The sequence below is a fragment of the Tachypleus tridentatus genome, chromosome 9 (assembly GCF_004210375.1).
Source record: "Tachypleus tridentatus isolate NWPU-2018 chromosome 9, ASM421037v1, whole genome shotgun sequence".
Lineage (NCBI taxonomy): Eukaryota > Metazoa > Arthropoda > Merostomata > Xiphosura > Limulidae > Tachypleus > Tachypleus tridentatus.
Window position 1 is genome coordinate 160,875,785 of NC_134833.1, and position 13,216 is coordinate 160,889,000.

At 35.5% G+C, this 13,216-nt stretch overlaps 1 protein-coding gene across 1 annotated transcript in view; it reads right to left on the reverse strand.

Annotated features, from left to right (window-relative positions):
- Positions 1–2,409: 2,409 nt before the first annotated feature.
- LOC143226823 (uncharacterized) overlaps positions 2,410–13,216 on the reverse strand; it is a 78,175-nt gene continuing 67,368 nt past the window's right edge. The window contains exons 7-10 of the mRNA XM_076458266.1: positions 8,509–8,615; positions 7,341–7,494; positions 5,682–7,030; positions 2,410–3,357 (exon numbers count right to left, since the gene is read on the reverse strand). Coding sequence (XP_076314381.1) covers positions 3,356–3,357; positions 5,682–7,030; positions 7,341–7,494; positions 8,509–8,615 — 1,612 coding nt within the window. The 3' untranslated portion in view covers positions 2,410–3,355. The remainder of the gene's footprint in view (positions 3,358–5,681; positions 7,031–7,340; positions 7,495–8,508; positions 8,616–13,216) is intronic.

Sequence of the window (13,216 nt, forward strand, 5' to 3'; positions counted from 1 at the left end):
CACGTGTTTTACGTAAGACGTGTGGTTGTATTTTACGAAAACCTGGCAGCTAGAATTGGAAAACGACATCACTCAATCATCAGTGGTATTAGGCTACACAATGAGGGTGAGTTGGATAAATGTTAGCACAGCCACATCGGGCTATCTCCTGAGCTCACCGAGGGGAATGGAACCCCTGATTTTAGCGTTGTAAATCCGTAGACTTACCGCTGTACTAGCGGGGGTTTGGATAAATGATAATAAAAGTAAGTCGACACGTCTAAATAAAAAACTTTATCCAGTTTTATTTAGTGAAATGTTAGTAACATGAAAAAATAGTTATAAATATCTGGCAACCTTCACTTCATTAAGCCTTTTATGTAGACGCTTTTGTCTTACTCTACGTGTTCAACCGAAAGTTTTCCTTCCATAATTGTTCACGTGGGATTATTTTATTCTACTAAGCTATTCTTATTTTGCGAACTTATTATTTTCCATATGTTTATATTTTGAAATCTAACGTTAGTTATTCTAATTATTTTTGTCCATATTCTTACTAATTTTAAATAACATCTACGCAATAAATTCAAAAATGTTTTTATCACCGTGGCTAACATTGAAAGTGGGTAATTAGAAACTTTATTATCTTACCTTTTAACTATCATTTCTAAGCCTAATTTCATCGTAGGAAAGTCTACACTGCTTGATGAAGGGCGTCTGCTCGAAACGTTACATGAAGTAAAATCGGGTACAGTTTTTATTTAGATGTGTTTCTTTGTTTGCTTGGAATTAAGTATATAGCTACACAACGGGTTATCTGGGTTCTGCCCACCACGGGTATCGAAACCCGGTTTATAGAGTTCGCAGACATATTCCACTAGGCCTATGGGGGAATAAGCGTATCAACTTATTATTTATTATCATTTAATAAAATTTTTAATCACGTCTTAAGGAACAACACTCATTCAATAGTTTATACCATAAGGGACCCGCTTCGTGAGTATTTCCACTACCTGTGTATCTTGGCACGTACTAAAAACTGGCGCTTTTATATCAACGCATAATAATAAACGTTGAACCAAAACTGGCAGATTTGAAAATTCCTCCTAGAATTACGATAAGTCGCACGTATTTAAATTTACATTCTATTCGCACGGGCAAGGGCGAAAACACCAAAGAAAAACAGTAAAACCATTACATAAATAGTACATCATTATGTATCAATGTTCCTCTTGCGGGCCTACACGAAAACCTAGAATAAAATTTACGTTTTATACTTTTAGCTTTAAAATAAATATTTTAACCGATCAGACCAAGTTATAGGCGAATGATCACAGAGACAAAAAATACGCAAAACACACACTTTCCAGTACTTAATTAAAGAACAATCACTCTGTTCAAAAGTTCTAATTAAATAGGTGGGAATGCACTTAAACCTAGCTAGTAGAATACTTTTTGCTGAGGTAATTGAAGGAACCAAGAACAACTGTGATATCAAAGAAATCTCCTATTGACTTCCGCACTACATTAGGCTAGTATAGGAAATATATCGGTTAAGCACAGTTGTTTTGTTTGAATACTGGTGTACAGTGAGGACCATGGCCATGCGGTGGGTTATATAGAAAACTAGATATGTATTTTTAGGACTTATTTCAAAACTAAACACAAAACTCTCGTCACGTGCAAAATGAATTCAAAATGCAACTCTGCTAAATTTAAGTTAGTTATTTTGTCAAGGACTACCGGCAGAGGGCAGCCTAACGAGAAAATGGTGCAGTTGGAAATTATTTTTACCAGTACAACTAATCTACGTAACTGCATTCAAATAGCATTTTCTTTAACGTGTTAACATGGGCGTCAGCGGGGGACGCTCCCCCCGGAAAGATGAGAACCACAGTTCGTTTTTTATTCATTCAGCATATGTGTTATTCAATTCACAGTTTCATACTACTTTATCCTCCCCATCTCCTGGAAAAACCTTCTGCGGATGCCCAAGCATGTTAAACACAAAATAAGGTAAGAAAACAAAGACGTATGTTAAACACAAAACAAGGTAAGAAAACAAAGACGTATGTTAAACACAAAATAAGGTAAGAAATCAAAGACGTATGTTAAACACAAAATAAGGTAAGAAAACAAAGACGTATGTTAAACACAAAACAAGGTAAGAAAACAAAGACGTATGTTAAACACAAAATAAGGTAAGAAATCAAAGACGTATGTTAAACACAAAATAAGGTAAGAAAACAAAGATGTATGTTAAACACAAAACAAGGTAAGAAAACAAAGACGTATGTTAAACACAAAACAAGGTAAGAAAACAGACGTATGTTAAACACAAAATAAGGTAAGAAAACAAAGACGTATGTTAAACACAAAACAAGGTAAGAAAACAAAGACGTATGTTAAACACAAAACAAGGTAAGAAAACAAAGACGTATGTTAAACACAAAACAAGGTAAGAAAACAAAGACGTATGTTAAACACAAAACAAGGTAAGAAAACAAAGACGTATGTTAAACACAAAATAGGGTAAAACAACAAAGACGTATGTTAAACACAAAATAAGGTAAGAAAACAAAGACGTATGTTAAACACAAAATAAGGTAAGAAATCAAAGACGTACGTTAAACACAAAATAAGGTAAGACAACAAAGACTTATGTTAAACACAAAATAAGGTAAGACAACAAAGACGTATGTTAAACACAAAATAAGGTAAGAAAACAAAGACGTATGTTAAACACAAAATAAAGTAAGAAAACAAAGACGTATGTTAAACACAAAATAGGGTAAGACAACAAAGACGTATCTTAACATTTACGCGGATATATATATATATATGTTTATATGAATAAAATAAAACACTTGAAAAGTGAGAGCGAAACTGAAAACAAATGCTAATTTTGATTTTTTTTTATCTCATCAGTGACATGAATGTGCGAAGGAAATGTTTACTAATTTCTTTTAAATAAATCTGATTACTGGAGTGACAGAGATCTCGTGATAATTCCTTGAGGAACCAATTATCGCCACAAGGTTATTTATCATTACTGTCAAATGCTTTGTTTCTCAAACAGTGGACCCCTAGATATAAAAATGCTCTGAATATCTGTGATTTACCCTATAAATGAAACATAAAATAAGATAAAATAATATCAATACAAAATCGATTATTCTTTTTTTGTAGTGTCGTAAGACGGTAATATTTAATAAAATTTATTTTCGATCAAATAACAACGAATAAATTAGCTTTATGAACATTATGAGAATGACGCTTGTGTGGAACAATCTTGAACACGTTGTTGGCAATATGCCATACTTTTTAAACAGTTTCGTCCAATGAGAACCACGACCACACAGTCACGTGGCAAAGACTCTGGAATAATAGTAAAAAAAATATTTATATGTTAATTAAATAAATAAAAACAACAACAACAACAAACCAGGAAGTTAAAACTAACGATTGAATGATCGCAACGTGTGTAATGTTTAAAATTAAACAACTGTTTGAAGTGCAACGTTTCGTATTTACAAAATAATCAATGCCATCAAATTCTGAAAATGACGTTGAAGGATGTAACATGTAGAGTGTTTAAGTAGAAGTCATTGTAGTTTAGTTACTCCTTTGATTTTAAGTTAAAACAAACCAAGATCGCAATAAAACCTCTATTGTCCATCAACCTGATCGCACGTACCCGAAAATCTCCAGGTGGTTAGTTGATTTTAGGTGCAAAGGAATTGCAAATAATCAGTAATTCATCTAGCCCTGGCATGAAGTAGTGGCTGTAGTATTCGCCTCAAATTATGCGGTTCAAGGGATCGAATCTTGTCACCAAACATGTTCGCTCTTTCAGACGTGAGGGCTTTATAATGTTATGGTCAGTTCCACTATTCATTGATAAAGGGTAGCCTAAATGTTCGCAGTGGAGGGTGTTTGTTTGTTTGTTTTTGAATTTCGTGCAAAGCTACTCGACGGCTATCTGCGCTAGCCGTCCCTAATTTAGCAATGTAAGACTAGAGGGAAGGCAGCTAGTCATCACCACCCACCGCCAACTCTTGGGCTACTCTTTTACCAACGAATAGTGGGATTGACCGTAACATTATAACGCCCCCACGGCTGAAAGGACGAGCAAGTTTGACGCGACGGGGATGCGAATCCGCGACCCTCGGATTACAAGTCGCACGCCTTAACACGCTTGGCCATGTCGGGCCGTGGATGGTGTTGACTAGCTGCTTTCTCTCTAGTAAATTGTACCAGAGTTAGGGGTAGATTTAATGATGAAGATGTTGATTTCAGCTTGGATCTTTTCCGTTTCCACATAAGCTCATACAGCCTTAATAATATTCACAGTGAGATGTTGTGAAAGCCAAGCTCTAGTTCCATCTGCCTTTTACTCTCCCTAAGCACCAGGCGTTGTTCCTGAGGAAACGGTATGGTGGATAAGAACCTGCCTGTATCTGCCAGCAGTCAGGTTGCTACCAATTTGGTGTAGAACTCAAACATCATTGGCTGTGGTACAGATCCCACATGTATTAGTTTGCCGAGTGTAGCAGATACTGTATACTGATCATGAGATATCCTCCAAACAGTGGATTCTATCTGTAATAATTATCTTTCACCAGGTTTTCTCCTTCCCTTGTTTGAAGTATGATGCCCTTGGTTTGGTTGTCTTCCTAAGTATTGAGGTTACTTGACGCCAATATGCATCTTTCTGGACTGAAACTAACAATAATGTCTGTTCTTACAGCTCAATCATTGGTAATATCTCTACTTTGATGTCGGGTGTTCCGTAAAGATTAAACCTTGAGTTTCTTAACATCATTTTTGAAGAGTTTCAAGTACCCTCTTCAGAGTTTCTATACAGCTCCTATTGAAATGTCGGGTGGTGGTCGCCTTCACCAACCAAAGCTTTTCCTCAAGATGGCCTAAGAAGGTCGAAACGCTCTTTTGTACATTATTTTAATTAAAGTTTTAATACCTTTACCACCAGTCTTTAGAATACAACGAAAAGTTTGATATTTACACACGTAGTATTTCTGTTTAAAAACCATGAATGCATTTACCATACTATTGCTGGGAATAGTTTGATTGCCTAGACTTTTGTACCCATATGGCACTGTCTAACTAGTTGGATGACAGCCAATCTCAGAGTAAGCTATCAACACGTAACTGTGCTCTGATACAGATTATTTTGATGCAGTGGAAGGGGGCAGTCCGGTAACATTTGCATTTTTATACCCCATTACTGACAGAGTGAATACTACAATGGGCTTCTCTCGAAGTAATAACAACAATTATTAACTCAAACAGTGTTTTTAAAATGTGCAGTGTTTTCAATCAGCTGGAGTAGTTATCTACAAGTATATAACTTATGATTTACATAGAATCTTGCAATTAAATATTAAACGTGATCTACCTGTTGAGGATTAGTTCTCCGATTGGTTTTAGATAGAAGTTATGACCATCACTGAGAAAGGTCAAAGAGGTTAACTCTAAGTTCATTTTGGTATTGTAATGAAGCCATAGGCAAAACAGTAACTTTTATATATTTGTAAGTACTTTTACTACGTTAATTGGATGTTTACTATAAGTCAAGACCACTTTAATATCCTATCAACTATTATATCTGATAAATATCAAAACAGACACGACCATGAAATAAAAAAGGATATTATTATTGTAAACTTTCCGCTACTTACACGAAGGGTCCTGAGGTTCCTCCTTCTGATTCTCGATGAAAGTGGACGAGAAGTTCTCAGGAGACTGGGAATGGTGTTTCCTGTGGACTAGACTGGAGATGTTTAGTTGCTGAGAAGGTGAGGTGTGACCGTTCTCTGGCACGTGGTAATGGACAACGCCTCCTGAATTGGCGTCATGATAGTCTTCGAGAGGCAAACCCGCAGAAACCAGTAAACCGCTTCGATTAAGGTCCATCATGTCTTTGAGACCTTCCCGGTCTGTCAGGCTGGACCGACTTGAAACCTGCAAAGATGGCCGATGTTCTTCGTAGCCTGCTGCATATGTCAAGTGGAAATTATTCGGATAGTTCAGGGCGTTTTCGTGGTCATAAAATCTTCCCCTGTCCACTCGGGAATACTTGACGAACGCCCTATCTCCACAGACTGTCCTACAATCTGCATCTTTTGCCAGTATGTCAGTAAAACCACTATGCGAGTTGTCTATGGTGTAACCAAAACGTGGGAATAAGGCACTGTCCAGTCGAGACATCGTTCTGGCACCACTGTTAGGGGCTTGAAGTGGACGGAAGTCTGATAGAGGACGAAAATCCTTGAGAGACCGTGAGACGTCTTCAGCACTGTCAGTAAGGATTCGAGTACTTTCAGAAAGGATGGCAGAGATCGTTGATCCAGATGGCACATAGGAAGGTACGTCACGTGGATAGTGAATAGAAGAAATCATGTTGGACACGTCATCGGTGTTGGTGGGTGTCAAGGACTGTTCAACGTTCGTCACTGTCTCTTCTGTGGTCACATGCTTCTGATTATGAATTCCTCCAAGGTGGGGGTAAGGAACGGTTAGAAGCACTTGAGAACTTCCATAATAGCCACCAGGGGTCGGCATCATACCGATTTCTGGAATATGAACTGGTAATCCCATTCCATTGCTATATGTTGAAGTGGAATAAGGAATAGATGTTCTGTTAAGATTTGGTTTTTTTGGTTTGCTTTCATGCTCTTCAGTGGAAGGAGATGGCGCTCGTTTAAGGGCTTGCCACCCTTCTGTTCTAACTGGAATACTTGAATAAGGCGCTGACAGTGTCCCCTGATGAGGAGAAGCTCCATACTGATGAACCCCAGCATGATGAGAGGATCCGTTCAACGTGGCCCCAGAAGGATGGATATGGTAAGCTGTTGGAGGAAGAACTCCCTCTGGTGGCGAAGCATGGTGATATGGCATGATTGTAGAATAGTAACTCGGAAGACGTGTGGCGTGAGTTTCATAGGGAATTCCGTAATGCATTTTAGATTGCAAAGAGTAGAACTGATAAAGCCAGCTGTTTACCTGCATCACTACGGCTTGTCTTTCACTGCAGGTAAGAAACGCAATCCCATTACATACAAGAAATAAGTATAAGTAATCGACTATTAGTTTCAAAGCTTCCATTTTAAAATTATCTCAACGCTACTTTCAAGAGTGTAACTAGTGACAATAAAGCTTCGTTATTTGTATAGGCCTAACATGCCATAATTCAGTGTGTATAACATTACGCTACTTGAACTGTATCTATTGTAAGTTACTTTTATACCACAGACAACGTAAGGACGGTTTATTTTTTATAAAAAAAACAACAACAACGGAAATCTACGAGCTCTGCGCTCATTGGCCTCTCGACTTACTTGAGAACTTGATTGGTGCAGACGATGACCGGTTGTTGGGAGCTCTCTGAGCTTTCCTTTACCTGGAGCACAGCATGCACCCATATCCAGTTTCCCATGGTTGTCTGGAGTCGAAGAAGAACAATACACGACCGTTCTTGCTCTGACTGTGTAACTACAGAACACATAAAATCAAACTTAAATCAAAAATTCTTGGTTATTTCAAAACACGAATAGCGATAAGAAGTATTAATGGAAATCTTCAACATTATTTTGTTTCGTAATCGTACAATAGGTTGTAGGTTACTTCATCATCGTTTCAAACAAATTCTTCGATATTTTAAAGCAACAATTTAATCACTTGAGAACTCACGAGTTTGTTAATTGCAGGGTTTTCTGATGAGGTACTTTTACTCGAAGAAATGCAAATAAAAATACCATAAATATTGATCAATCCTATTAATTACTACAACAGCTCCCTCTGGGGGTTTTACATAAAGAATGGGCGATTTCACTTCCATATTTTGTTTTGAATTTTGCGCAAAGCTACACGAGGGCTATCTACGCTAGTCGTCTCTAATTTAGTGGTGTAAGACAAGAGGGAAGGCAGCTGGTCATCACCACCCATCGCCAACTCTTGGGCTACTCTTTTACCAAAGAATAGTGGGATTGACCGTCACATTACAATGTCCCCACGGCTGAAGGGGCGAACATGTTTGGTGTGACGGGGATTCGAACCCGCTACCCTCAGATACAAGTACAGTGCCTTAACCACCTGACCATGTTGGGCCCCATATTTTGGGTCAATTCTTTACGTTGAGTGTTGTGACAAGTATAAACATAACTGAAACTACGAAAACAAAACCAGATTTGATCTGGTAGTACTCAGGCCCGGCATGGCCAAGCGTGTTAAGGCATGCGACTCGTAATCTGAGGGTCGCGGGTTTGCATCCCGGTCGCGCCAAACATGCTCACCCTTTCAGCCGTGGGGGGTGTTATAATGTGACGGTCAATCCCACTATTCGTTGGTAAAAGAGTAGCCCAAGAGTTGGCGGTGGGTGGTGATGACTAGCTGCCTTCCCTCTAGTCTTACACTGCTAAATTAGGGACGGCTAGCGCAGATAGCCCTGGTGTAGTTTTGTGCGAAATTCCAAAAACAAACAAACAAAAACAATCTGTCAGTACTCACTGAGCCTATGTTTGGATTGGGCCTCTCTCAGATTGTCCCAGTGCAGAAGTTCGTACCACGATACACCTTGAAGGCTTGATTGACTATAGCCTAGATAAAACTCTCCACTGAAAAGGAAATATACATTAACGTTAATGATCATTCTATGTAGTCCTTTATGTACTTACGGTCCTTAAGAAATCGACAAATCGATTCTATTCTACACGATATAAATCCCGTTTGTTTCCTTGACAAAATAAAAATATTTTATTATGCTTTACAATGAAGTAACTTTCAGTTTTATTAGCAAGTAAACAAAAAAATCACAGTACTTCACAAAATATAACTCTTTTAACTTATTCAACATGACAAAACCTTAAAGTAATCATAAGCATTTTTCTGAACAAGTTACAAAACGCATTGTACTTTAACTGTTGGTTTCCTTTAGAATTCAAAAATACTTTTTATTTTGTGTTTTTCTAGTCATATCTCAGTTTTAAACCTGATTAATATTAGTTCAAGATACTCCAACATATTACTTTCTGTTCTATACATTCAGATGTGTGTTTTCTTTTAGCAAAGCCACATCGGGCTATCTGCTGAGTTCATCGAGGGGAATCGAGCCCGTGGTTTTAACGTTGTAAATCCGTAGACTGAATTTATAGCAACTTGAATTTTGTTTTCTGCTTACTCTAATATAGCTGTATGATTATGTTATTCAACAACACAATGTAACAAAGTTTTTACTTTTTCTTGTTCCTGGACAGAAAGTGTTATTTCCCAATTACTTATGATTAAAGTAAATAAAAAATGACCTATTTTTCTCTTCAAACTTTGCTTTTATGACCTGGTAACGTATAACGAAAACATGATGGGAGGGAGACTATATCTGGGGGCTGATACTTGAAAATGATTTACATATATTTATACTAAAGTTATACAAAAATAAACAAAATGTTTAGAAGTGAGTAGGTTTTCGAAATTTGCGACTGTAATGTAAATGAAAATGTACAAATTTGTCCGTTTTTACATATAAAATAGGTTAATTTATAAACTTTATTATCCAGGTCACAAAAGCAAAGTTTGAAGGGAATAATGGTCATTTTCTGTACTTTTACAACATAAGCAATTAAGAAATAACACATACTATACAGGAACAAAAGTAGTGTTACATATTGTAATAACCTTCGACCAGAATAAAAATTGTAGGCAATAAGTAGGGGTCAAGCACAAACTTTTCTTAAACCGTATGATTGTAGTTAATATGGACTTTAAGAAAATGCTTTGAAATGTTATATTGTTGTGTGTAATAAGAGTTCAAGTGGATATTTGACGGGTTATATAGTTTTACTAATATTGGTTAACAGGACCATTTGAGAGATTACTTTGATATGTTTAACATGCAATCAATAGGCGTTAAATGGACTATATGGTTGTATTTAACAAACTAAAGAAGAACGTTAGCTTGACAATATGAATGTATTTAGCACGTGCTTGACGGGCACGAGTTCCCCCAGTTTCATTTAACGTACGTGACTATTATCAACAACTATGTTAGAACGATAACAAAATAACCAAACCAAGCTTATAAATAAGTTTTTTATAATTTTGAGTTAAATCAAATCTTGTAACTGACAACTATCTCGTACTGCTAAATATATATACACTAGTAACAGCATGTTGTGAACTGTTATATATACATACACTAGTAGCAGCATGTTGTGAACTGCTATATACATACACTAGTAACAGCATGTTGTGAACTGCTATATACATATATACACTAGTAACAGCATGTTGTGAACTGCTATTTACATACATACACTAGTTACAGCATGTTGTGAACTGCTATATACATATATACACTAGTTACAGCATGTTGTGAACTGCTATATACATATATACACTAGTAACAGCATGTTGTGAACTGCTATTTACATACATACACTAGTTACAGCATGTTGTGAACTGCTATATACATATATACACTAGTTACAGCATGTTGTGAACTGCTATATACATATATACACTAGTAACAGCATGTTGTGAACTGCTATATACATACATACACTAGTTACAGCATGTTGTGAACTGCTATATACATACATACACTAGTTACAGCATGTTGTGAACTGCTATATACATACATACACTAGTAACAGCATGTTGTGAACTGATATATACATACATACACTAGTAACAGCATGTTGTGAACTGCTATATACATACATACACTAGTTACAGCATGTTGTGAACTGCTATATACATATATACACTAGTAACAGCATGTTGTGAACTGCTATATACATACATACACTAGTTACAGCAACTGCTATATACATATATACACTAGTAACAGCATGTTGTGAACTGCTATATACATACATACACTAGTTACAGCATGTTGTGAACTGCTATATACATATATACACTAGTAACAACATGTTGTGAACTGCTATATATATATATATACTGGTAACAGCATGTTGTGAACTGTTATATACATATATACACTAGTAACAGCATATTATGAACTGCTATATACATATATACACTAGTAACAGCATGTTGTGAACTGTTATATACACTAGTAACAGCATGTTATGAACTGCTATATACATATATACACTATTAACAGCATGTTCTGAACTACTATATTCATATATACACTTGTAACAGCATGTTGTGAACTGCTATATATATATATATATACACACTAGTAACAACATGTTGTGAACTGCTATATATATATACACTAGTAATAGCATGTTGTGAACTGCTATATATAAATATACACTAGTAACAGAATGTTGTGAACTGCTATATACATATATACACTAGTAACAGCATGTTGTGAACTGCTATATATATATATACACTAGTAACAACATGTTGTGAACTGCTATATACATATGTACACCAGTAACAGCATGTTGTGAACTGCTATATACATACATACACTAGTAACAGCATGTTATGTACTGCTCTATACATATATGCACTAGTAACAGCATGTTGTGTACTGCTGTATACATATATACACTAGTAACAGCATATTGTGAACTGCTATATACATATATACACTACTAACAACATGTTGTGAACTACTATATATATATATACACTAGTAAGAGCATGTCGTGAACTGCTATATATATACACTAGTAATAGCATGTTGTGAACTACTATATTCATATATACACTAGTAACAGCATGTTGTGAACTACTATATACATATATACACTAGTAACAGCATATTGTGAACTGCTATATATATATACACTAGTAACAGCATGTTGTGAACTACTATATATATATACACTAGTAACAGCATGTCGTGAACTGCTATATACATATATACACTAGTAACAGCATGTTGTGAACTACTATATATATATACACTAGTAACAGCATGTCGTGAACTGCTATATACATATATACACTAGTAACAGCATGTTGTGAACTGCTATATATATACACTAGTAACAGCATGTTGTGAACTGCTATATACATATATACACTAGTAACAGCATGTTGTGAACTGCTATACATATATACACTAGTAACAGCATGTTGTGAACTGCTATATACATATATACACTAGTAACAGCATGTTGTGAACTGCTATATACAAATATACAGTAGTAACAGTATATTGTGAACTGCTGTATATATATATACACTAGTAACAGCATGTTCTGAACTACTATATTCATATATACACTTGTAACAGCACGCTGTGAACTGCTACATATATATATATATATATACACTAGTAACAGCATGGTATGAACTACTATATATACACTAGTAACAGCATGTTGTGAACTACTATATACATATACACTAGTAACAGCATGTTGTGAACTACTATATTCATATATACACTAGTAACAGCATGTTGTGAACTACTATATACATATATACACTAGTAACAGCATGTTGTGAACTGCTATATACATATATACACTAGTAACAGCATGTTGTGAACTACTATATACATATATACACTAGTAACAGCATGTTGTGAACTACTATATACATATATACACTAGTAACAGCATGGTGTGAACTACTATATACATATATACACTAGTAACAGCATGTTGTGAACTACTATATACATATATACACTAGTAACAGCATATTGTGAACTGCTATATACATACATACACTAGTTACAGCATGTTGTGAACTGCTATATATATATATATAATATATATACACTAGTAACAGCATGTTGTGAACTGCTATATACATATATAAACTAGTAACAGCATGTTGTGAACTGCTATATATATACACTAGTAACAGCATGTTGTGAACTGCTATATACATATATACACTAGTAACAGCATGTTGTGAACTGCTATATATATATATACACTAGTAACAGCATGTTGTGAACTGCTATATATATATACACTAGTAACAGCATATTGTGAACTGCTATATATATATATACACTAGTAACAGCATATTGTGAACTGCTATATATATATATACACTAGTAACAGCATATTGTGAACTGCTATATATATATATACACTAGTAACAGCATATTGTGAACTGCTATATATATATACACTAGTAAGCATATTGTGAACTGCTATATATATATATACACTAGTAACAGCATATTGTGAACTGCTATATGTATATACACTAGTAACAGCATGTTGTGAACTGTTATATACATATATACACTAGTAACAGCATGTTGTGACTG